Genomic DNA, 27,554 nt, shown 5'->3' with positions numbered 1-27,554 from the left:
CTCGCCCCAGTTGTACGGACAACTTTGCTAGCGACTACATGGATGAAGCATTGCTCATTAGCCGAGCCAATAGTTAGGATAGCCTTCAGCTAAGTCAATGGCTACGACCTAGCAAGGCGCCATTAGTAACATTGCATGTATCTATGGAGTCTCACTTGTATCGCCACAATCTCCAGATGTACCAAAAGGATGGATTAAAGTTAAGTATTCCAGAAGCTACGTACTTTTCTTTATAGCATTCATTACGTATCCTGTTTCAGACCTCACGCCATCCTGCTTTAGCTTAGCGCGTGCCTTTCGGCTTCCTCTCATTGTGTCTAGGCTGTCTTGTCTAGACACAACAGTTTCATACTGCTTCTGATTACCTTTGAGCTAGCCGCGAGTTTAGATAATGCAATTAAACCATTACAGGCAAAACTGTACCCATTTTTAGTAATATTTGTGTCAGCATAGCAATTTCGACTATCGGCGGCTTGTATGTAAGCTGAATGAGGGTGTAGAATATACAAAACACCAACAGTGTATTAAATATCCTCTAAGTTTTTTCCAACAATCCTGACCACATCTTACATTAAAATCAAAACATTTTAATAACAAGGAAGAGAGAGGGACGATATACCGTTATATTTCACTGTTCTCCATCCATTCTTCTGCCGGGATGAAAAATTCTTATGACAAAGAAACCCTTTTACAGTTTCTTGTCCACGTGGTCATAAGACAAATGCCTCGCCAATACAGCCAATGTAGTAGTAGAAACACGCTGGTTGCAAGTTGGCCTGTACCAAAATAATATCTTCAAATTCTCCTGTATATAAATTTGGTTCGTAGATAAAAGTGGTCTTCCCAGAACCATACGGTTCATCTGTTCACAGTAGTTGCAATCAAACAAAGTAAGTTGAGGTAAGCACAAGCTCAAATAGAGCTGTCAACATGGTTTCAAACTTGCTGCCACTGACAGTTTCAAAGACTCGTCATGGGGAAAAGTGGCACTGCTCCAAATATTACGTCAGCAGTCACTACAACACAGCAGTGAGTCCCACTGCCAAAAATTTGTGCAGAATAGACAATTTGACCCGCAAAGCACCTGGTGAGGAATTCAAATTAAGCATTTACCGGGAACATCCAGGATCGGGATATGTACTCTCGTGCAAGTAACGGTGGCTCACCATTCTGAGGAAGTTGGGCTGGAGGTCGGTGAGCGTGAGACCGAGGTGCACGGAGGGGTGCAGTCCCAGTGCAGCCACCTTGATCACCACGGCCTCCACGGCGCAGTCGATCATCTCCTGCAGCAACTCCTCCTGGTCGCGCCGCCACAGGTAAGCCAGGGCCACCAGACCCAGGCGCGAGCACCTGCAGGCACGGGCACGGGCGCGGGCACAGCCCGGGTTAGCACACCTCGTACAAATACGCCGCATCCGTTGTGCATATTTCCCTCCACTGTCGAAGTTCACTCACAGTCTCGTGCTACTGTAACTCACTTCCCCTCCTTTTCTAAAGCATAGTAACAACAGAGGTATTAATAAGTAAGAGCAGTGAAGCCACATAAAGTGATCCAAAGTACATGGTAATATTCAGTAAGGTGGAGAATCATATTGGGCTGCATCAACCTTAGAAGGGGGGGGGGGGGGGGGGGGGGGGGAGCTGTAGTCCTCATCCTGTGACAGTGACACAGAACTGTTCAGACACTGTGGAACAGAACACATCACTTAAATTGGGGTGGTACCGGAATGTATTACAAGACAGAAGTGTAATATGCAGCCAAGGTAGTTAAATTGTTTTAACATACAGTTAAACAATGACTAGCCCAACACAGTTTTACACCTTACTGAATAATCTCAAGTGCATCTGATCACTTTGAGTGGTTCCAGAATGAAATTTTCACTCTGCACCAGAGTGTGTGCTTATATGAAACTTCTCGGCAGATTAAAATTGTGTGTGCAACCGAGACTCGAATTCAGTCCCGAGCTCGAATCTCGGTCCGGTGCATAGTTTTAATCTGCCAGGAAGTTTTGTATCAGTGCACAGTCCATTGCACAGTCAAAATCTCATTTTGGAAACATTCCTCAGGCTGAGGCTAAACCATGTCCCGCAAGTTTTGCAGGAGAACTTCTATGAAGTTTGTTAAGGTAGGAGATGAGATACTGGCAGAAGTAAAGCTGTGAGAAACTGTCGTGAGTCACACTCACATAGCTCAGTCGATAGAGCACTTGCCCTCGATACAGGTCCAGAGTTTTAATCTCGATCCAACAAACAGTTTTACTCTGCCAGGAAGTTTCACCCTGAATGGTTTTATTGCAATGTTGTGGGCCGTCTGATACTAGACGAATAATTACAAATAAGATATAATATAGATACCATTTGTGGCTCCTGTCTATTGTTAAGTTTTTTATCACTTTTACCACTTTTTTTACACATGCAAACTGGAATTGTGTTAGTTTAATGTAACATATATATGATCTGTTTTAAAAGCACCTACAGATAGTATGATAATGTGCGCACAGTCATGACAAATGATACATTTACCATATTCAGAAGCCTGAAGATAGCTTAACCTAACATCAAAATAAATTGTGACTAAAATAAGACCTATAAGTACGGCTGTAAGTGTCACCTCTGACGCATAACGATACAGTAACAGCGGTCATCTGACACTACGCCGAAAGATGAATGTATGAGAATGGCATATGTGAGCTTGTGGTTCCTCACAATGGGTGAAGGCTAGATAAATCGAATGTTTGTTTATAATTTCTTTCTCTGAATGCCAAGTTCGTGAAGGGAGAAGGGTCAGAACTTCCTTCTAATGTGAAGTTCATGAAGAGAAAAGAGTTAGAACTTTCTTCTGCATTTTGTGTTTCTTTGTAATGAGAACACCAATCACATCTAGATCCTCTAAGCGAAATACCATACTTTGCAACTGTGTAGCTCTACAACAACATGACAACAGCACAACAGCTACCACACGATAAACAACAGCTCTGTGCAACAAAGACCAGCTGTAATGAGTGGCTCACTGGATCCAGGCGCACGCCACCCATTATAAAAGAGCAAGCTGGAACCACCTCACTGGCTAATTGCACTCCTGTTAATAATTATTATTTTGCTCAAAGAGATTTTGGGATTGCAGATGATCATCATAAACATTTATTATTATTTTTTCTTTCTTAATTGTCATATAAACATGGCTATTCACATCACAAGTATGCAGTATGAGAGCAGTTTGAAAAGTTCACAGAATCGCCACCAGATGTCAGAGCTTGTGCAATGAGGTTCCCATTTAACAATAGGTCATCCTTTATGAGTAAACACATGATGCATAAGTGCTCAAGGTAGAGATCTCTGGTATGGACATTTCCCTGTTGTTGTTCCTGTGTAATGATTTATGAAGATGGAAACTGCTAGATGGGTGCCACGGCTCTTAATGCAAGATTGGAAGTGCACCTCAATGGACATGGCCAAACAGTGTTTTGCTCATCTTCAAAGCAACTGACAAGTTGGTTTGTGACCACAGATGAAACTTATATCCACTACTATGCTCCAGAGATAAAACAACAGTAAAAGCTATGGACACGTGTATTCATCACCAAAGAAAGCAAAAGCTCAGCTGGAAAGGTCGCGGCATCAGTTTTCTGGGATGCAAAAGGGATTCTGCTGATAAATTGCCTTCCTGCAGGTCAAACAATTATGGGATAATACACGCTAACCTGTTGGACTGGCTACGGTAAAAGATACAAGAAAACAGGCCAGGTTCGGCAAGGAAGAAAGTCCTATTTCACGTAGAAGATGTGCACCTACACAGAAGTGTCGCTGCCGTGGCAAAAATGTACGAAGTATGACAAGAATTATTGCCACACCCATGTTATTTGCCGGATTTGGCTCAATCTGACTTACATTTCTTCCCCAAACTCAAAATTTTCCTCGGTGGACAGAGATTCTATTTAGCAAAGAACTAACAATCAAAGCTGATGGATGTTTTTGAGGGCTGGAGGGATCTAATTTTCGAGGTGGGATAAAAGCATTGGAACCTCATTGGTCCAAGTGAATTAGTGAACTATACTGCAAAATAAAAAAATTTCACTGAAGTCAGTTGTTTCTTTTTATTTCAGTCCCAACATTATTCACACTATGTTTCATACAAATGCATTATTCCTATAATAATGTTTGATCCACCAATTGCAATAGTATATTCAGTTTTATTAGAAACTTTGTTGATTAAAACTAATGAGAAATTGAACCTATCAAAGTGACATGTAAGAGAAGATGTGGAATGAGCTAACAGGAATCTTAGAAAAACTGACACTACTTATTAGAAAATTAAGACTCCAGACTTCATACAGTAACATGTTCTAATTTTCATCAAACTAATGAACTTAAAAGATAATTGTTACTGGTTTGGAAACACTTAGCTTTCCTATTGCAGATTTAGCCATTGTACATGTCAGATTCGAACTTTTGCCTTTATACTTTAGTTGATCTAACTTTCCTGGACCAAATGACACCCTTCACTAATTAATTAAATCATCAATTAAGAATTTGCATAAATTATCACAAATGATTACAAGGTTAAATATGGCTGCCATACTTGTAATTACAGAATTCACAGCGTAGACACAATAAATAATTCTATCATATTTTGTGCTACCTTAACTCGCAGTTTATTACGTGAATCAAATTATTGTGGATATATATAACTCAGACCAGTTGCAAAAATCTAACCTCACAGTTTGTCAAATCTTTACATAGTTTCTAAAGTACTATAATGTTGACACACTAGTCTTTATAAGGCCAACCCTAACCCAAACTCTTCAGTAAAGCTCCAAAAGCACACGAACAATGTCCATCCAAAAGACTCGTGTAAGCTACCACAATAACAGTAAGTATGTAACAAATCAATCGTCAGCATACATATGCACAACATCTATGAATCAAAGTAGGAGTAATTTTGTATGTCATATTTCTGTGATCCTTTTCAATCAAAGTTCAGTTCACGCATATCTGTTAACTGTTTAATATTGGAAGGCTACTGCCTTTTTATATTACAGTTTTAATTCCTCAGTGACACCTGTGCATTATCATCAACTGTGAAACTTACTGTGTTCATTAACTGTGTAATTTGATACCAACTCTGGAATATTCATTTGTTAGACTTCATACATCAACGTGCCCTGTAATTGCCACTTTCACTCACAAGAAGTGCCTGCCTGTGAAAAAGTCCAAAATGTCTTCTGTAAGAGCTGAAGCTGTTCATCATAGGGTTAACAGAGGTAATGAATGTGTAACAAATCACATTAACCACAAGCTGAGTAGTGTACATTATTAGGGGATTTCCCATCAAGCCAGTTTTACAGCAATCTCACAAAATTTCTTCAACGAGACATTGTGCACAGATTAGAATTCACAGATAGTTTACCTTCCACCACGTGATAGGGGCCTCATTCTCTATGAAAACTGAAGCCTTTGACACTATATACCCTCAATTTCGAGAGGAAAGTAACTGACTGTCAAAGAATTTATGGAATCATCGAACAAAAGCGCTGGCAGGTCGATAGACACACAAACAAACACAAACATACACACACAATTCAAGCTTTCGCAACAAACTGTTGCCTCATCAGGAAAGAGGGAAGGAGAGGGGAAGACGAAAGGAAGTGGGTTTTAAGGGAGAGGGTAAGGAGTCATTCCAATCCCGGGAGCGGAAAGACTTACCTTAGGGGGAAAAAAGGACAGGTATACACTCGCACGCACGCACATATCCATCCACACATACAGACACAAGCCTTTGGAAGTGGGTTACATATTATTGAGTATCTATATAGGCGGGATAAAATAGTATAGCAGATTACGGTAAAAAGGAGAAGGTGAATACAAAGTGAAACTACTGGCAAAAACAGAAAGAGGAAAATAAGACGACAGAAAAGATTTCGAAATGCAACAGTGACAATAACAAACGTAATTGTTGGATTCAAATTAATGATATCAATATAATAGAAGGAAACATTCCACGTGGGAAAAATTATATATAAAAACAAAGATGAGGTGCCTTACCGAACAAAAGCGCTGGCAGGTCGATAGACACACAAACAAACACAAACATACACACAAAATTCAAGCTTTCGCAACAAACTGTTGCCTCATCAGGAAAGAGGGAAGGAGAGGGGAAGACGAAAGGAAGTGGGTTTTAAGGGAGAGGGTAAGGAGTCATTCCAATCCCGGGAGCGGAAAGACTTACCTTAGGGGGAAAAAGGACAGGTATAGACTCGCACACACGCACATATCCATCCACACATACAGACATGTGTCTGTATATGTGTGGATGGATATGTGTGTGTGTGTGTGTGTGTGTGTGTGTGTGTGTGCGCGAGTGTATACCCGCCCTTTTTTCCCCCTAAGGTAAGTCTTTCCGCTCCCGGGATTGGAATGACTCCTTACCCTCTCCCTTAAAACCCACTTCCTTTCGTCTTTCCCTCTCCTTCCCTCTTTCCTGATGAGGCAACAGTTTGTTGCGAAAGCTTGAATTTTGTGTGTATGTTTGTGTTTGTTTGTGTGTCTATCGACCTGCCAGCGCTTTTGTTCGGTAAGTCACCTCATCTTTGTTTTTATATATAATTTTTCCCACGTGGAATGTTTCCTTCTATTATATTGAATTTATGGAATCACATAGACGTAACTATTGTAGTACTGCCCACTACGACAAGTAATTAAATTGGCGTCAATGATGAAACATCACTCGTAGTGTCTCTGTTTCCGTTAAGGTGCATAACGCAGGACACACTCCTGTGTTGTCTCGCACCATCGAGTGTCCACTTCCACATTTTGGATAATGTGAATTCTGTAACTGGTTGCAGTTATTGTGGCTGAGCGGGAGCAGTGTGAGGGGAGCTCAGCAATGGAATTGAAGGGGCGTGTGGTTATCCAGTTCCTAACAGCAGCAGGAGTTGCTACAGTTCCAATTTATTGAAGAAGTGTAATAGTTTACGATAATGGCTGTACTGACGTTACCACTCTCTCACTGTGGGTATATAATGTAAAGTTGATGTCCTGGAACTACAAAATTTGATGCCTTGTGAATTTTTTTCTGTTCCCCAAAATAAATTAAGACCTTTTGGGATACTGCTGTGACTTCAATGAAGAAATCCAGATGATGGCAAGATCCTGGTTGCATAAACAGAAATTTGCATTCTTCTGTGACAGCTTTATGAATCATATTCTTCATTGTCAAAAGTGTCTCCAGTAATCTATCTCATTGTATAATAAGAATGCAGTTTAAGAGAACATTCTAGATAAACTTCCTGTGTTTCATTTACTATAGTATACCCACCCAGACACTATACTGTCCACAAAAGCATTATTTATCATTCAAGCTTCATGTATCTCCCTAACTGAGGTTCATATTACTCATTTAGGGAGAAAATAAGAAAAGTGTCATTATCATTAAATAAAAATCCAGATATGGACAACATTATAAGAAATAGGGAACTGATAGGATCAAAAATGATACCCAGTTATAAGCCCACGGAAAATTTTCAGAATGTCAAAACTGAAAACTGACTTACACATTCTCCACACGTATCCGTTGGTAGTCCGACAGTATAGCCCCAACAGCCACCGCCTCTACATTCATTTCCTCCTGAAAAAACAAGTGTAACATTTACCACATGCTAAAATTCAAACCTGAAATCTCAAATGTACTGAAAACATATGATGTAGTATCAAAGCAGTGTTCACACAGAATCACTGAAGTTTTTTGTAATAATATTGTGCCTTACACACGCGTTTTGATCATACGGTAGGTTAAAAATCTGTTGGCTAAATCACTAACTCTAATTAAGTGCTTATTACTTGGCTTCCTGTGGTGATGCGAGGTTGCCGATTTATCGTTTCCCTTATCAACAAGCCCAGACACAGCACATTACTTAATTTCCCCAATACAAAAGTAACAGCCAACTTTAGATGGATCCACAATTTTTTAAATACATTTCAAATTCACTTCTATGGGGTTGATTCAAATGAAAACAATAATAATTTACTGAGATGAATTCTTTTTGTGAAGGATGCAGACATTCGTGCACTGCAGTTTTCAGCTCTTCATCACTTCTGAGATGCTTGCTTCCCAATGCTTCCTTGGGCAGTCTGAACATATGAAAAATCACTCAATGGTAGGTCTGGTGAGTAATGTGGGTGTTCAAGACATTCCAGTTTCACAGCCTACACTGCTGCCATGTCTGAATGAGAAGTACAGGGATGAGCACTGCTGTGTTGTAACAAAACACCTGCAGTCACAGTCCACATCATTGCTCTGGACTGGAGAGCGAAGGTGATTTTGAAGCATATTTGAATACAAATTACTGGTCACTGTTAATACCCTTTCCATATAATGCTCCAAAATTATCACTTTTGCACCCCAAAAGTGAAAGAACAAGGCTTTTCCTGTCAATCACTGACTGAAAATTCTTTTTGGTTTTGTTGAAGAGCTTATGGCGATACTGACCTGATTCTCGCAGTGTCTCCTCGCTAGCACCACTCCTGATCACCGCAAAACTGAAAGACTAAATGAGGGTAGGATGGTGTTTGCTTGAAGATGGACACGACACCATTTAGATTGCACTAACATACACGTTTATTCTCCGCTAAGTTCATTTATTGAGAAATGTGACCAGGTCGTCAACTACAAAAATTTATCAGCTCACTGAACCAGATCGGCACTTGCAATATCCAGCAGTCGCAGTCCAGTGGTTAAGTTAACTATTTAAATGTTGCAAAATGAAACAAACTCCACATTTACACGAAAATGTCACAGTGCACACTTAGCACAAACTAGTAGTAATTTATTAGATAAAAAATACACTGTAGTAATTCAATTAAGTCAGCCCATAAACAGAACTAACATGTCCAACAATAGCTCATTTCAATGACAGTAACATTCCTCACTTTTTAACAATCACAACATAGTTCAATTAAAATGTTCCTTAATTTGAGGTATTATAACCGCTTGAAAGTCTTTAAATACTACTATTAATGAGTCTTCCTGTTAGCGGTGTGCATATTTTCACGTACAAAGCGTGTACGTCTGTGGCGTGAGCTGACACAAGGAGTGCACTCGACACAGGTCTTATGCGTGGCTTTCTATCAGCGAACTACCAATGTTGGCCAATGTCTGTCTACTTATACCAGTTGTGAGAATGAACTGTTGTTTTGAAGACTCTATAATCCTTTGAAACTTGGTAAGGATGCATTTTATTGATTCGGATAAACTAGAATGGCTAATTAAGGCTTGTAGAAAATGTTGATGGTTAGAAATTTAGAAAAATATACACACACTATAATTAAACAATGGAAAAACCAGGATGGAATGTAAAAATATTAGCCTGAGACTGCAGTCGTGTGTGTGAGCTGCATTTGCATATGTGTGTGTGTGTGTGTGTGTGTGTGTGTGTGTGTGTGTGTGTGTGTGTGTGTGTGTGTGTGTGTGTGTGTGTGTGTGCGTGCGCGCGCGCGCGCGCGCGCTCAATTGTTGACGAAGGCCAATGGCCGAAAGCTTTAATTGTGGGTGTCCTTTCGTTGTGCCTATCTGCGACTCAGCATCTCCACTATATGGACACTATAATTCTTACGCAATATGTATCCGCTCATTTACACATATAAGTATCATACTGCAAATTAGGGTAAATTACATGGAATTGTTAAATAGTGAGTTTATTAATCCATGCTGTATATCATTCTGTAAAGAAAAAATAAGGTAACAAAAGTAAGTAGTCAAAGTTTTACATCTACATCTACTCTCTGTGAACCACTGTGAAGTGCGTGGTAGAGTGTACATCCAGCTGTACCAGTTATTGTTTAAATGCTCTGTGCACACTGTAATTAATCTAATCTTATCCTCACGACTCCTATGTGAGTGTTATGTAGGGGTTGTAGTATATTCCTGGAGTCATCACTTAAATCCGGTTTTTGAAACAGTGTCAGCTGACCTTGTCAGGATAGTTTTTGTCGATTTTCAAAAATCTGCCAGTTCAGTTGTTTCAACAGCTCAGTGACAATCTCTCATGGGCCAAACAAGCATTTGTGCTGCCCCTTTCTGTATACATTCAGTATCTTCTGCTAGTCCTGTTTGGTACAGATCCCACACATGTGAGTAAAATTCTAGGACGGGTCGCACAAGTGATTTGTACGCAATTTCCTTTGTAGACTGACTGCATTTGCCTAGTTTTCTACAAATAAACGCAACTATGTGACCTGCTTTACCAAAGACTAAGCCTACATGACCGTTCCACTTCTACATCTACATCTACATGATTACTCTGCAATTCACATTCAAGTGCTTGGCAGAGGGTTCATCAAACCACAATCATACTATCTCTCTACCATTCCACTCCCGAACAGCGCGCGGGAAAAACAAACACCTAAACCTTTCTGTTCGAGCTCTGATTTCTCTTATTTTATTTTGATGATCATTCTTACCTATGTAGGTTGGGCTCAACAAAATATTTTCGCATTTGGAAGAGTTTTTTTTTTTTTTTTTTTGTGGGTTTAGGGCGCACTCATTTGGAAGAGAAAGTTGGTGACTGAAATTTCGTAAATAGATCTCACCGCCACGAAAAAGTCTTTGCTTTAATGACTTCCATCCCAACTCCCGTATCATATCTGCCACACTCTCTCCCCTATTACGTGATAATACAAAACGAGCTGCCCTTTTTTGCACCCTTTTGATGTCCTCCGTCAATCCCACCTGGTAAGGATCCCACACCGCGCAGCAATATTCTAACAGAGGACGAACGAGTGTAGTGTAAGCTGTCTCTTTAGTGGACTTGTTGCATCTTCTAAGTGTCCTGCCAATGAAACGCAATCTTTGGCTCGCCTTCCTCACAATATTATCTATGTGGTCTTTCCAACTGAAGTTGTTCGTAATTTTAACACCCAAGTACTTAGTTGAATTGACAGCCTTGAGAATTGTACTATTTATCGAGTAATCGAATTCCAACGGATTTCTTTTGGAACTCATGTGGATCCCCTCACACTTTTCATTATTTAGCGTCAACTGCCACCTGCCACAACATACAGCAAACTTTTCTAAATCGCTTTGCAACTGATACTGGTCTTTGGATGGCCTTACTAGACGGTAAATAACAGCATCATCTGCGAACAACCTAAGAGAACTGCTCAGATTGTCACCCAGGTCATTTATATAGATCAGGAACAGCAGAGGTCCCAGGACGCTTCCCTGGGGAACACCTGATATCACTTCAGTTTTACTCGATGATTTGCCGTCTATTACTACGAACTGCGACCTTCCTGACAGGAAATCACGAATCCAGTCGCACAACTGAGATGATACCCCATAGGCCCGCAGCTTGATTAGAAGTCGCTTGCGAGGAACGGTGTCAAAAGCTTTCTGGAAATCCAGAAATACGGAATCAACCTGAGATCCCCTGTCTATTTTTTTTTTTTTTTTTTTTTTTTTTTTTTTTTTTTGGTGGGGTTTAAGGGCGCTCAACTACTGAGGTCATTAGCGCCCGTTGTTAGAGCGCATGGAATCTAGTAAAACTCAAGGGGAGGGGGGGACACCAGAAAGACCTGACAAAGATGCAGATAAAATAAGTAAAAAGGTTAGATGTCTTTGGACAAGCCAGTCAAAGTTATAAAACGCAGAACACGAGCAGCTGCTTGAGCGTCATCAGCTAAAATATCTGGTAAAGTAGATGGCAGGGACAGGACAACACGAGATTGACTAAAGCGGGGACACGACAATAAAACATGGCGCACTGTTAACACCTGACCACAAGGGCACTGCGGGGCTGGGTCACCGGAGAGCAGGTAGCGGTGGCTAAACCGGCAATGCCCAATCCACAACCTGGTCAGAACGACCTCCTCTCGCCGAGATGGTCGGGAGGAGGTTGTCCAAGCAGTTGGGAGCGGTTTTACTGCCCGGAGCTTGTTTCCTTGGAGGGATGACCAAGCATCCCAACCACAACGACACAAGCCTCTTACAAACATCCCCACGAACGTCAGATGACGGGACACAATGGGAGGCTGGCCGAGGCAGGAGGACTGCAGCCTTGGCTGCAGCATCCGCAGCCTCATTCCCAGGCACTCCTACATGTCCGGGGACCCACAGAAAGCTGACAGGAGAACCATTATCAGCGAAAGAATGGAGGGACTGCTGTACCCGCTGAATCAAGGGATGGACCGGATAGGGAGCTCCAAGGCTCTGAAGAGCACTGAGTGAGTCAGAGCAGAGTACATACGATGAATGGCGGTGGCGGCGGGCATACTGAACGGCCTGATGGAGAGCAAAAAGCTCGGCCGTAAAGCTCGAACATTGGTCGAGGAGCCGGTATGTAAAGGTGGCGGCCCCGACGACAAAGGCACAGTAAACACCATCGTCAGTTTTGGAGCCATCGGTGTAAATAAAGGTGTGACCGGCAAGTCAAGCATGAAGTTCGACAAACCGTGAGCAATACACTGCAGCCGGAGTACCCTCCTTCGGGAGTGAGCTGAGGTCAAGATAAATATGAACCGGAGCCTGGAGCCAAGGTGGTGTCGGGCTCTAACCCTCTCTGAAGGTGGTAGGGAGGGCAAAATCCAATTGTCGAAGCAGGCGATGGAAGCGGACTCCCGGGGGCAGCAGGGCAGACACAACCCGTACTGACGGTCAAGAGAATCGGCGAAGAAGGACTGATAAGAGGGGTGGTCGGGCATAGACAACAGCCGGCAGGCATACCGACACAGCAGTACGTCGCGCCGGTAGGTCAATGGTAATTCAGCTGCTTCAGCGTAAAGACTCTCGACAGGACTAGTGTAGAAGGCTCCGGTCGCAAGACGTAACTCCCGATGGTGGATGGAGTTGAGACGGCGTAAGAGGGATGGCCGAGCAGACGAGTAGACGAAGCTCCCATAATCCAGCTTTGATCGGACTATGGACCGATACAAGTGAAGCAGGACAGTGCGATCCGCTTCCCAAGATGAACCACTAAGAACTCTGAGGACATTAAGGGAACATGTACAACGGGCCGCCAAATAGGAGACATGCGGAGACCAACACAGTTTCCTGTCCAACGTGAGCCCTAGAAACTTAGTTGTTTCCACGAATGGGAGAACAACGGGACCGAGATGTAAGGATGGCGGAAGGAACGCTTTATATTGCCAAAAGTTGATACAAACCGTCTTCTCTTCAGAGAACCGGAAGCCATTTGCCACGCTCCATGAGTAGAGGCTGTCTAGACAACCCTGAAGGCAGCGCTCCAGGAGGCATGTTCTCTGGGCACTGCAGTAGATCGCGAAGTCATCGACAAAGAGAGAGCCTGAGACATTAGGTGGAATGCAATCCATAATTGGATTGATCGCGATGGCAAAAAGGGCTACGCTCAAGACGGAGCCCTGAGGCACTCCGTTCTCCTGGAGGAAGACGTCGGACAATACGGAACCCACACGTACCGTAAACTTTCGATCCGTTAAAAAGGAATCAATAAAAAGGGGCAGGCGACCACGTAGGCCCCACCTGTGCATAGTGCGGAGGATACCTCCTCTCCAACAGGTATCATAAGCCTTCTCCAAATCGAAGAACACAGCTACCATTTGGCGCCTTCGCAAAAAGTTGTTCCTGATGAATGTCGACAAGGTCACAAGGTGGTCAACAACGGAGCGGCGGTGACGAAAGCCGCATTGGACATTGGTACGTAGCCGTCGAGATTCAAGAATCCAAACTAACTGAGCATGAACCATGCGCTCCATCACCTTACAGACACAGCTTGTAAGATAAATGGGGCGGTAACTAGAAGGAAGATGTCTATCCTTCCCGGGTTTGGGTATAGGAACAACGACGGCATCACGCCAACGCACGGGGACCTGACCTTCGGTCCAGACGCGATTGTAGGTACGAAGAAGGAAGATTTTGCCCGCCGGAGAAAGGTGTGCCAGCATCTGAATGTGAATGGCATCTGGCCCCGGAGCAGAGGACCGGGACAGTGCAAGCCCACGTTCGAGTTCCCGCATAGTAAAGGGGGCATTATAAGTTTCCAGATTCAGCGAGTGGAAGGAAGGTCGCCGAGCCTCTTCTGCCTCTTTCCTGGGAAGGAAGGCAGGGTGGTAATGGGCGGAGCTTGAAACCTCCGCTAAAAACCGGCCGAAGGCATTGGAGACAGCCACAGGATCAACGAGGACCTCATTACCTGAGGTCAGGCCAGGTACCGAGAAGTGGGCCTTAATGCCCGAAAGCCGGAGCAGGCCACTCCATACGACAGAAGAGGGAGTAAAACTGTTAAAGGAGCTGGTGAAAGAGGCCCAACAAGCTTTTTTGCTGTCTTTGATGACTCTACGGCATTGCGCTCGGAGTCGTTTGTATCCAATACAATTCGCCAAAGTAGGATGGCGGCGAAAGGTGCGTAAAGCACGTCGTCAAGCACAGATAGCCTCTCTACAAGCCCCGTTCCAGCAGGGGACGGAAACGCGACGTGAAGGAGAGGTAGTACGAGGAATGGAACGTTCGGCAGCATTGATGATAACAGCCGTGAGGTATACGACCTGACTGTCACAACTGAGAAAAACGTGGTCCGGAAAGGTCGCCAGGGAGGAGTAAAGTCCCCAGTCAGCTTTTGGTATGTTCCAGCTCGAAGGACGTGGGGATGCGGTGTGGTGCAGGAGACGAACGACACAGGGGAAGTGGTTGTTCGAATAGGTATCAGAAAGGACATACCACTCGAACCGACGGGCAAGAGTGGTACAACAGATCGAGAGGTCCAAGTGGGAGTAGGTATGAGTAGAGTCCGAGAGGAAAGTCGGGGCACCAGTATTGAGGCAGACAAAATTGAGATGGTTGAAGACATCCGCCAAGAGTGAGCCTCTTTGACAGGATGCAGGAGAGCCCCACAGGGGATGATGGGCATTGAAGTCGCCAAACAATAAAAACGGCGGGGGGAGCTGAACAATCAGGTGCATCATGTCAGCCCGACTAACAGCAGATGACAATGGAGTGTAGATGGTACAAACTGAAAAAGTAAAAGCAGAAAGAGTAATACGGACAGCTATTGCTTGGAGTGGGGTGGTCAATGGGGTGGGATGGTAATAGACATCGTTCCGAACGAGCAACATGACCCCACCATGAGCTGGGATACCGTCCACAGGGGTGAGGTCATACCGCTCCGAGGTATAGTGGGTAAAGGCAATATGGTCAGTCGGGCGCAACTTAGTTTCCTGGAGACCAAGGACGAGCGGACAGTGCAGGCGGAGGAGCAGTTGTAATTCCTCCCGATTAGATCGAATACCTCTTATGTTCCAATGTAACAAGGCCATCGCTAGTCAAAAAGGAGGGGAAACGAGACGGGGGAAGAGCTGGTCACCTCGACGGCCGCGGAGGGCCAGGTTTCGAGGGAACAATGCTACAACCGGCGGGAGGCAGATCCTGTTCCATCGAGTCGTCGCCAGCTGCGGCCACTGTCCCTGGTTGTGTAGGAGGGGCAGCATCATTTGCTGACGAGAGGCCAGCTGAGCGCCTGGCAGCAGAGCGTCCCGGCAAAACTGAGGACGGCCGGGAGCAGCGACTCACGGATGGAGCGTCAGACGAAACGCGCCGGGGTGGAGAGGGGGATAGAGACTTCTTCTTGGAGGCCTTCTTGGAAGTCCAAGGAGACACAGGGATGGTGGGCTGGACCCGAAGAAGGTTCTCACGCGCGAGGTCCATTGTGGAATGCCGGACCTCGGAAGCTGGGGTCCGGAACGTTTCCCCGATGGACGCCTGAGAAGAGGATCGCTTCTCAGGCGGCAGGGGGGGGGGGGGGGAGGAGGAGGAGGAAGGGTGGCCCCTGGGGCAGAGGGGGCGGGGGCCATGGGGGAGGAGGATTTGGAAGGGAGGGATTTGGGAGGCGGAGGCAGAGACCCCGGATGGGGGGAGGAGGCGGAGGGGGGACAGGATAGGGGTGAGGATACCGCGGAAGGAGTGGACACAACTGAGGCAAACGAAGTGGTCAACGGCACGGGATGGAGGCGGTCATACTTCTTCCTGGCCTCAGAATAAGAGAGCCGATCCAAAGTTTTGAGTTCTTGTATCTTCTTCTCCTTCTGATATGCGGGGCAGTCTGAGGATCTAGGCAAGTGGATGCCAGGACAATTAACGCACCGAGGTGGTGGAGTGCATGTATGTTCCTCACGACGAGGACGTCAATCGCCACAAAGGAGCTCAGCCTCACACCGTGACGACATGTGCCCAAAGCGCAAACACCGAAAACAGCGCATAGGAGGCGGGACGTAAGGTCGCACGTGGCACCGGTAGCACATCACCTTTACCTTCTCCGGGAGAACATCCCCCTTGAAGGTGAGGATAAAGGCCCCGGTGTCGATGCGACGGTCTTTGGGGCCGCGCTGGACTCGCCGGACGAAATGCACACCTTGGCGTTCCAGGTTGGCCCTGAGCTCCTCATCAGATTGCAGCAGGAGATCCCGATGAAAAATAACCCCCTGCGTCCTATGTAGTGCCAGATGCGGGACAACGGACACTGGGATGTCCCCTAGGCGGTCGCACGCCTGGAGCGCCGCCGACTGTGTGGCGGAGGTGGTCTTTATAAGAACGGACCCCGAACGCATCTTACTGAGAGCCTCGATTTCCCCGAAGATGTCCTCAATGTGCTGAACAAAGAACATGGGCTTGGAGGTAGCGAACGTCCCCCCATCGGTTCGAGAACAGACCAAATAGTGGGGGAAGTACTTCGCCCCAAGCTGGCGGGCCTGTCCCTCCTCCCAGGGAGTGGCCAAGGGGGAAAGGGCAGGAGAACCAGAACTAGAAACAGTACCTTTCCTTTTGAAAGACTCGGCCGCAGAGCGACCTGATACGTGTTGACGTTTCATCTGCGAAACGTCCGCCCCGATACCACCCACTCCGACCAGGGGCTCTCCCCACGGGCGCCACCCAGCCTCAGCAAGGGCCACCTGGCAGGATGACCATTGCCGGGAGTCCTGATGCCTCAAGGAGACGGGCATCTACTCCTTGGCCGACGTGGGGAAGGTGCAGTTCAGGTATCGGCAGTACGATCCCTGTGTTGTCAGGGGGCTACAACCTAGAGGGTACATGATGACCCCACCACAACGGGCTGGCTACCGTGCTGGATTTCTGGTGCCATGGAAAGTCCATCATGATCGTAGGTGCAGATGGGGACGCACTATGGGCGTAACTTTGACAACCCATCAGGCGTTTAGGCCCAATTTGAGGAATAGTGGGTATGGTTACAGCGCCGGTACAATGCTGAGTGCCAAGGTCTTAGTGCACTGAGGACCAGTGGTACACCACGTAAGGCGTCCTTCCCCAAAAGGCTCGTACTTCTGTAGAATTTTGAAAAATGGAGGTCAAACCCCAAGGGGGACCATCACATGGAAGGCCGAAATGGTTAAAACTCCTTTTAGTCGCCTCTTACGACAGGCAGGAATACCTCGGGCCTATTCTTACCCCGGACCCGCAGGGGGCCCCCTGTCGATAGCGGCCATTACTTCGTGCGAATAAAATGTCCCTATTAAGTGTTACACTCAAGTTTTTGTATAAGTTTACATATTCCACCTGTGATTAACTAAGATTTTATTCATAGAATATTAAGTATTTTTTTCATTCATTTTGTGAAGTGCACAGTTTTGGATTTATGAACAGTTAAAGCACATTGCCAATCTTTGCACCACTTTGATATCTTATCAAGCTCTGACGGCATATTTGTACAGCTTCATTCACACTGAACTCTGTTGTGGTATCTGCATCATCTGCAATAAGTCTGAGGTTGGTATTAAGTTCACAAGATCACTAATATCCAACATGAACAGCAAGGGATCCAAAACACTTCCCTGGGATACATTCAAAGTTACTTACGCATTTGTCGATGACCCTCCATCTGAGATAATGTGCTGTGTCCGTACCAGGAAATTCTCAATCCAGTCATGTGTGTCATCTGATACCCCATACAACTGTAGTTTTTATTACAAGTGTAGGTGTGGTACACAGTCAACTTCTTGTCAGAAATTCAGAAGTAATGTGCCCACCTGACTGCCTAGATCCATTGCTTTCTGTATGTCATGCGAGAAAAGTGCGAGTTGAGTTTCACATGATCTAACTTTTCAAAATCTATGCTGGTTGACATGGAGGAGGTTATTCTGCTCGAGATACCTTATTACATTTGAGCTCAGAATATGTCCTATGATTCTGCAACAAATCAATGTCAATAATATTGGACGGTAGTTTTGTGGATCACTTCTACTATCCCTCTTCTAGATGGGTGCGACTTGTGCTTTCTTCCAATTACTGAGCACGGTATCTACGATAGATTATAGTTAACAGAGTGGCTGTAATTGGGTAAAGAATCTGATAGAGATTCCATCAGGCCCTGTAGCTTTGTTCAATTTTAATGATTTCAGCTGTTTCTCAATGCCACTGGCACTAATATCTATTTCACATGACTTTTCAGAGGTACAAGAATTGAATTATGGCAATACTCCCATGTTTTTCTTTGTGAAGGAAGATTTGAAAACAGAGTTAAGCATTCTGCTTTTGCTTTGCTTCTTTCAATCTCAGTTCCTGTCTTGTCCACGAGTTCCAAATCTAACAGTGATTACGGCAAAATCTGCCGTGGAAAGTGGCAGTGGCTCTGAACTTGTGTTATTTTTGCAACTTAATCAGATTTAGATGATTGCAAACATGTTTAGCTTTTGAATGGTGTAAGACATTATATGGGACTACCAGAGGATCCAGTAGGCAGATGTCATCATGCTTCAGACCTTGCTAGCAAAATATATGTCTTTAACTAAAATTTTTTATTCAGTGTAACTGAAATACCGCAAACTCATTCATGTAATTAGACAACAAAGAACAAAATATTTCCAAAAGTCAGCTTCTACCAGCATTTGCATTCATCTGTAAATAATTCGTGTCAGTATTTTCCAGTTCTGACTGATGGTTCAGTAGTAATCATATCTGTCAGTATCAACCTTCTATGGAACAGGAATTATTATGTTCTTCTTGAAATCTGACGGTGTTCCACTTGCTTAACATGTATTGCAAAGCTGGTGACATTATTCTGACATGGCTGGCTCTTGAAAGTATCTCATTAATTCTGAGAGAATGTCGTCTACTCCAATCTGCTTCAAGTCTTTTAGTGCTCCATTAAATTCTTCTCGCAGTAACATATCTGCATCTTCACCTACATCCACGCCCCTTTCCATAACATAGTCTTTGGAAATTTCTTTCATTTGTATAGGCCTCCAATATATTTCTTCCACCTTTCAGTTTTCCCTTCTTTGCTTAGTATGGGGTTGTCATCTGAGCTTGTGTTATTCATACAGATGCTTACATCTTCTCCAGAGGTTTCTTCGATTTTCGTACAGGGGCCACATATCTTTTCCACAATGAAGTACACTTAGACAGCTTTGCACTTCTCCTCTACATTCTCTTTTGCTTGATTCATCTTTATCAATTCAATTCAGTCTTTCATGTTATCTTAGGATTTCTACTTGGCCTCATCTTTTCACCTCTTTAATCTTCTGCTGCCTTCAAAATTTCATCCCTCAAAGCTACTCATGTGTCTTCCACTGTACCACTAAAGCCCCGATTCTTTAAAGAATCGAACTCACATGCATAAAGCAACTTCAAACCTCTGATTAAATTAAACATGAGTTAGCCCCAAACGTATTAAATATATATCCTTAAGCATGTTAGAGAGAAACAGTTTGAAATTACGATTAAATCTTGTTGCAGGTCACTAAGTACTCTTATTCTCAAACACTGGATGAACATAGTGTTGTGACTCGCAGATCATTCAAAGCGCCGCCGCGCAATTACGCGCGTCCTCTACGTGCGGCATTGTCTGCCACCCATGCAGCAGCTGCGCCACCTAAGCGGCCAGCCGAGCAGCGGCCGCTAGACTGGGACCCAGTGCTCATTCGAATGCTAACGTGTACACATGTCTTGCTTGTCAACTTACTCTGTGACTTTATGTGTTGTGTCGTTCTGAAATATATTTGTTAAACTTGATGTTATAACAATTGGCGATGAGGATGGGATTTTTCCTTTTCACCATTGACCCACAGGGTTCCATGGCTACTGTCGAGCAACTATTGCAAAATCTCCTTGAACAGCAAACGCTTCTAACATCGGCGATTCACGATTTCGTCGCGGCGTCAAATGCGGGGCGTTTCTCGTCGTTGGCTGTACCTCCTTTTGACGAGACTGTGGAAGACTGGTCTGATTATGAAAAACGTCTTCGACAGCACTTCTTGGCATTTCATGTCACGGATGAACAACCATGTAAGTCTCTGTTCCTTTCCTGGATTTCACCTCAAATGTATCGGTTGTTGTCGCAATTGGCTCCTTTGAAGGATCCTGTGTCTTTGTCCTTTGCCTAAATGTGCTCACTTCTGTCTGTCTATTTTCAAAAGCAAACGCATGTGGTAGCCTCTCGTGTTGCCTTTTATCCTTCTCAAAAACAACCGAATCAATCCTATTGGGCTTGGGCTGCTGAACTTCACGGCCACAGTCGAAAGTGTCAATTTGTTACTGACGTTCACAAAGAATCCTATGCCGATTCCATGGTACGGGATGCTATTATCCGGTCGGCGCCCGACAAAGAAGTTCAGCAACGTGCCCTTCAGTTGGCGAATCCGACTCTAGATGAAGTTCTCTCCATTGCGCAGTTTTTTGAAATTTCTCGCACCGCTGGGACACAAATAGAGGCATGGGGTGATGTTGGGGAAATACAACCTCTGTGCGCAGTTGACGATGCGTGCGGCGCGTCCCCGCCGGCCGACGTGGCCGCAGTGCGCTCCCACGCGCAGCCTCGGCCTAGACGTAAACAACCCGCTAAGAAACTGCAGCAAAACCCCCGGCAACTTCCTTCATGTCCGCGGTGTTTTACGAAACATTCACGCAAGGATTGTCCCCAACGTTGGGCTGTGTGTCACAATTGCAAAAAGAAAGGTCATGTGTCTTCCGTTTGCAAATCCGACCGCATACATGATGTTCATGAACATGACGCCCATTCTGATTCTGTGTTGTCTGTCAATTGCACTTCTTCCCTTTCAGGGAAGTTATTCCTCACTGTCCAAATCCTTGGTCGAGATGTTCGCATGCAAGTGGATACCGGTTCTGCTGCCACTATAATCAATTCTCAGACGTATCTTCAGTTGGGTTCTCCACTCCTGTCACCTGTCACTCGGCAATTACGGACGTACAATAAACAAGATTTCTCTCTTGGGACAGTTTAATGCTGAGGTATCTTACAAATCCGTCGTTTGCACTGTTCCCATATTTGTGGTTGACCAGAGCAACCCAGAAAATCTTTTTGGTTTCGATGCCTTTCGCATTTTTGGGTTCTCCATAGATGACTCTGTCAATATTGTCTCTGATGCTATTCCTTATGCTCAACTGGATTCCTTGTCAACGACATTTTCGTCTCTTTTTTTCTCCTGGGTTAGGCCGTGCAAACAACTTTGAAGCTCATATCACGCTCAAACCCACTGCTCGGCCTAAGTTTTTTCGGGCTCGGCCCATTCCTGTGGCCCTTCGTGATTGGGTAAAACGGGAGTTGGATCGTCTCACTACTTCAGGGGTCTTGCTTCCTGTCACTTCCAGTGAGTGTTCCTCTCCTGTCGTTGTCGTTGCTAAGCCAAATGGTGATATTCGTCTCTGTGGCGATTTCAAAGCCACTGTAAATGCTCAATGCCTCATCGACACTTACCCTATGCCCCGTCCTGAAGAACTGTTCACTAAACTTGCTGGAGGCCAGTATTTTTCTAAAATTGACCTGTCAGAAGCTTATCATCAACTTCCTATCGACACTCCTTCCCGGCAGTTTCTGGTCCTTAACACGCCTTTCGGCCTCTATCAATACCAACGCTTGCCATTCGGGGCTGCTAGCGCCCCTGCTCTCTTTCAGCGATTCTTGGAACAATTATTGCTCCCTGTCCCTGGGTGTATCAATTACATGGACGACATTGTTGTCACTGGCTCCACCACTGAAGAACATCGTCAAAATCTCCGCACACTTTTTCATGTCTTACAGACTGCCGGTCTTAAGCGTAATCTTCAGAAATCACAATTTTTTCAGGCATCTATCGTGTACTTGGGGTTTCAACTCTCTCGGGATGGTATTCGTCCGCTTCAGCAAACTGTCGCTGCGATCGATACCCTTCCTCGCCCTACATCTGTTAAGGAACTGCAGGCCTTCTTGGGGAAAATAGCATACTATCACGAGTTTTTACCACCTGCAGCTTCGGTGGCTCAGCCGTTGCATCGCCTGCTGCATAAAAACGTGCCTTTTCACTGGTCCACGTCATGCAATGCGGCTTTCCAGAAATTGAAGACTAAGCTGAAGCAGGACCCGTGCCAGACTACTTATCGACCTGGCCAACATCCTGTTCTTGCCACAGACGCCTCTCAATACGAGGTCAGTGCAGTCCTTGCACACCACTTTTCTGACGGTTCGGAACAACCCATTGCTTATGCCTCCAAAACTCTCACGGATGCCCAACAAAAGTATTCTCAAATTGAAAAAGAAGCTTTGGCCATTATTTATGCTCTTCATAAGTTTGGTGTTTTTCTCTATGGCTCAAAATTTCATCTTGTTACGGATCACAAACCACTTGTTTCCTTGTTTCATCCATCAACGTCACTTCCCGACAAGGCTGCACACCGTCTCCAGCGTTGGGCTCTTTACTTGTCTGGTTTCAATTATGGGATTCATTTCCAGCCAACAGCTCAACATGCAAATGCTGATGCTCTGTCTCACCTTCGCATGGGTCCTGATCAGGCATTCGATAGAGACGAACTTTTGTGTTTCCACCTGGATGTTGCCGAGCAGCGGGTTGTGGACGGGTTCCCCACCACTGGGGACAGGCTGGTGGCTGCTACGGGTTCTGACCCTACCCTCTCCCGGGTTTTACGCTGTGTTCAGAAGGGTTGGCCAGATCGCCCGTCCGCTAAGACTTCTGATCTGTTGCGGAACTACTACGCTTTGCGCTACTGCCTCACGGCTAGGGATGGTGTTATCCTCCTCTCCACTGACAATGCTTCGCCGCGTGTTGTGATACCTGCGTCTTTGCGTGCTTCGGTCTTGTGCCTCCTTCACCAAGGGCACTGGGGTGTGTCTCGCACAAAATCGCTGGCATGCTGTCATGTGTACTGGCCTGGCATCAACTCTGAAATAGCACACATGGTGGCTGCCTGTGGCCCTTGTGCGTCACAGGCCGCTGCCCCGAAGCCATATTTGTCACCGTGGCCTTCGCCTGAGAAGCCCTGGGAGCGCATTCATGCTGACTTTGCGGGACCCTTTTTAGGTACTTATTGGCTCCTCATAATTGACGCCTACTCTAACTTTCCTTTCATTGTACGTTGCACGTCGCCTACCACCGCGGCAACCACCAGTGCTCTCGCCCGCATTTTTTCTTTGGAAGGCCTCCCCTCTACTCTTGTTACTGATAATGGTCCGCAATTTGCCTCTTCCGAATTTGCGGATTTTTGTGCTCGTCACGGCGTTATGCACGTCACGGCCCCGCCGTTCCATCCACAATCCAACGGTGAGGCTGAACGACTGGTCTGCACATTTAAGGCTCAGATGCGGAAACTTCTGACTTCTTCTGCTGCTGATGATGCGCTTCTCCAGTTTCTGGCGTCTTACCGTTTCACCCCCATGGGCGACCACAGCCCGGCTGAGCTCTTACATGGCCGACAGCCCTGCGCGCTACTTCATTTTTAGCAGCCTTCCACCTCACGGCCGCGGGTGCCTTCACTTGGCCGGTTCACCGCCGACGACCTCGTCTGGGTACGGGGATATCGCAGGCGGCCAAAATGGAGCCCGGGCCGCATCTTAAGACACCGTGGCAGACGCCTGTATGAAATCCAGACGGACACGGGTGTTACAGTGCGTCATTCGGACCAGCTTCGGCCTCGTGTGCCAGCAACGCCTGTTCCGAATGCCACTACACCACTTTTGGCCCTACCTGACGCTTGGGATCTTGGCATCTCTCAATACTCACAACGCAGCCCTCTCACCGTCATCGCGATGCCAGCGCAAGAACGGACATCACCAGGAGATGTGCCCATGCAGGAACCGGATGACCATCCTCTGTCAGAGCAAATCTACTCGCCTCCTCCTCCAACGGATGCCGACACATCGCCCATGTCTCCCGTTATATCAACTAGACTTGCCGCAATGGGCAGATTGGTGCGGGGGGCCCCAGCAGATTCGACCCCTACGCCTCCTGTCATCTCGACCCGTTATCATCGGGGACACTTCCGTCCTCTACGTGCGGCGCTGTCTGCCAGTCATGCAGCAGCTGCGCCACCTAAGCGACCAGCCGAGCAGCGGCCGCTAGACTGGGACTCAGTGCTCATTCGAATGCTAACGTGTACACATGTCTTGCTTGTCAACTTGATCTTTGACTTATATGTGTTGTGTCGTTCTGAAATATATTTGTTAAACTTGACGTTATAACACATAGTCTGGGTAATTTTCACTTCATGAGCTACAGCGCCTCAAGATGTACACACTATTTCTAACTGCAATACTTATCCCACTGTGTTAAATCTTTAACACAAGATTATACCTCTTAATGAGCAGATTATGAGAGTCAATAATTGTATGAAATACTGTAAATTACATTTTTTGTTGATGCTGAAAGCCGTTAGATAGCAACCTGCAACTGAGACTGTGCAACATGGACCAGGTTAGCCATTTAGTAGTATACAGGGTGTTTTGAGAAAACTTTTACGAACTTGGGGGACAGTTTAATTATACCAAAACATGAAAAGAATGTCTAAAAAACATGGGCTCTAAAATGCATACCTTAAGAGCGACGAACATGTGCTCATCCTCGATACTGTGAAACAACACATCTACTGCAAGCTCTTCGCTTACCATATTTTGGGGGGAGGTAGTATGGGGAAAAAAATCAGTAAATGTGAGCTCTAAAATGCATACCTTAAGAGCTAGGAGCACTTTTTCAATAGAAAGATGTGTTTCACAGCAGTGAAGATGAGCAGGTGCTCAGCTCTTACGGTATGCATTTTAGAGCGCATGTTTACTGGACATGTTTTTTTTAGTTTTGGTGTAAGGAACATGTCCCCAAAGTTTGTTAAAGTATTCCTGAAACACCTTGTAGGTTGCTTAACCGTGCCTGTGCCAGTTAATCATTACCTAACATTATTTTGAAACTCTCCACAGCCAATGGTTCTTCCAATTTAGCCAGGATCCATCTCCTTAGTTTCCGACATTTATCCAATTTCTTCAGTTTTAATCTGCAGTTCATAACCAATGAATTATACTTTAAAGTCTGGTTTCAAAATCTTTGTCTTGCCATTTATATAATCTATATGAAATGTTCCAATGTCTCTAGGTCCCTTCCATGTTTTACACATTCTTCTGACATGTAACTATGTGTAAGCGACAATTAAATTATGCTCTGTGCAAAATTCTACCAGTAAGCTTCACGCCATTTCTTTTTCCTAATCCACTTTCTCCTAGTATTTCCCTTAGTTCCCTATTTCTACGGTCAAATTCCAGTCCCTATCACAATTAAATTTTTACTTCCCTTAATATACATATTGAATAGTAGCCTACAATCCCGTCTCATTCCCTTCTCAATTTCTACCTCCCTCATAAACAAATAACCTTTCAATTGCTATATTTCATCCGTAACATCTACAGATTTCAAAAGAGTAACTTCCATTGTGTTTGTTGTGGTCTTCAGTCCGAAGACTAGTTTGATGCAGCTCTCCATGCTACTCTATCCTGTGTGAGCCTTCTCATCTCCCAATAACTACTGCAACCTACATCCTTCCAAATCTGCTTACAGTATTCATCTCTTGGTCTCCCTCTATGATCCCCCCCCCCCCCCCCCTCCCCACTTCCTTCAAGTACTAAATTGGTGATCCCTTTATGTCTCAGAATGTGTCCTAACAACCAATACCTTCTTTTGGTCAAGTTGTACCACAAATTTCTTGTCTCCCCAGTTCTTCTTTTCAAGACATGGTCCATTGTATTCAATTGCTCTTCTAAGTCCTTTGCTGTCATCAGCAAACCTTAAATTTCTTATTTCCTCTCTCTGAAGTTTAGTTCCTACTTCAAATTTTTCTTTTGTTTCCTTTACTGCTTGTTCAATGTACCGACTGAATAACATCGAGGATAGGCTACAACCCCATCCTACTCCCTTCTGAACCACTGTTTCCCTTCATGTCCATCGACTCTTATAACTGTCATCTGATTTCTGTACAAGTTGCAAATAGCCTTTCGCTCCCTGTATCTACCCCTGTCACCTTTAGAATTTGAACGAGAGTATTCCAGTCAACACTGCCAAAAGCTTTCTCTCTAAGTCTACAAATACTATAAAAATAGGTTTGCCTTTCCTTAATCTATCCTCTACGACAAGTCATAGGGTCAGTACTGCCTTGCACGTTCCCACATTTCTCCGGAATCCAAACTGATCTTCCCCGACGTCAGCTTCTACCAGTTTTTCCATTCGGCTGTAAAGGATTCGTTTCAGTATTTTGCAACCATGACTTATTAAACTGATAGTTCGGTAATTTTCACACCTCTCAGCAAGTGCTTTCTCTGGAATTGGAATTACTACATTCTTCTTGAACTCTGAGAGTATTTTGCCTGTCTCATAAATTTTGCACACCAGATGGAAGAGATTTGTCATGGCTGGCTCTCCCCAAGGCTATCAGTAGTTCTGCCAGAATATCATCTACCCCCAGGGCCTTGTTTCGATTCAGATATTTCAGGGCTCTGTCAAATTCTTCTCGCAGTACCATATCTCCCACCTCATCTTCATCTATGTCCACTTTCCTTTCTATAATACTGCCTTCCAGTTGTTCTCTCTTGTATAGACAGGCCCTCTATATACTCCCTCCACCTTGCAGCTTTCCCTTCTTTGCTTAGGACTGGTTTTCCAACTGAGCTCTTGATATTCATGCAGCTGCTTCTCTTTTCCCCAAAGGCCTCTTTAATTTTCCTGTAGGTGGTATCTATCTTTCCCCTAATGAAATGTATTACTAAATGCCTAAATTTGTCCTCTAGCCATTCCTGGTTAGCCATTTTGCACTTCCCACCAATCTCATATTTTTGATGTTTGCATTCCCTTTCATATGCTTCATTAGCTGCATTTTTAAATTTTCCCCTTTCACCAATTAAATTCAATAACTGTTGTAGTATCCAAGGATTTCTACTAGGTCTTGTCTTTTTACCTATTTGTCTTCTTCTGCCTTCGCTATTTCATCTCTTAAAGCTACCCATTTGTCTTCCACTGTATTTCTTTCCCCTATTCTAGTCAACTGTTGTCTAATGGTCCCTCTGAAACTCCCAACAACCCCTGGTTCTTTCAGTTTATCCAGGTCCCATCTCCTTAAATTGCTACATTTTTGCAGTTTCTTCAGTTTTTATCTACAGTTCATAACCAATAAATTGTGGTCAGAGCCCACATCTGCCTCTGGAAATGCCTTACAATTTAAAATATCGTTCCTAAATTTCTGTCTAACCATTATCAATCTGAAACCTTCTGGTGTCTACAGGCCTCTTCCACATATACAGCCTATTTTTTTTATGATT

General features: G+C 44.8%; 1 protein-coding gene across 2 annotated transcripts in view; it reads right to left on the bottom strand.

Moving 5' to 3' along the window:
* The window catches only part of LOC126425177 (uncharacterized), a 112,939-nt gene that overhangs the window by 69,835 nt on the left and 15,550 nt on the right, over window positions 1–27,554 (bottom strand). For both annotated transcript variants that reach the window (XM_050088130.1, XM_050088131.1), the window contains exons 3-4: window positions 7,551–7,624; window positions 1,167–1,350 (exon numbers count right to left, since the gene is read on the bottom strand). In XM_050088130.1, coding sequence (XP_049944087.1) covers window positions 1,167–1,350; window positions 7,551–7,624 — 258 coding nt within the window. The remainder of the gene's footprint in view (window positions 1–1,166; window positions 1,351–7,550; window positions 7,625–27,554) is intronic.

The sequence above is a fragment of the Schistocerca serialis genome, chromosome 10 (assembly GCF_023864345.2).
Source record: "Schistocerca serialis cubense isolate TAMUIC-IGC-003099 chromosome 10, iqSchSeri2.2, whole genome shotgun sequence".
In the NCBI taxonomy this organism is placed as follows: domain Eukaryota; kingdom Metazoa; phylum Arthropoda; class Insecta; order Orthoptera; family Acrididae; genus Schistocerca; species Schistocerca serialis.
Note: the sequence above shows the minus strand (reverse complement) of the source record. Positions and strands in the feature narration are given on the sequence as shown.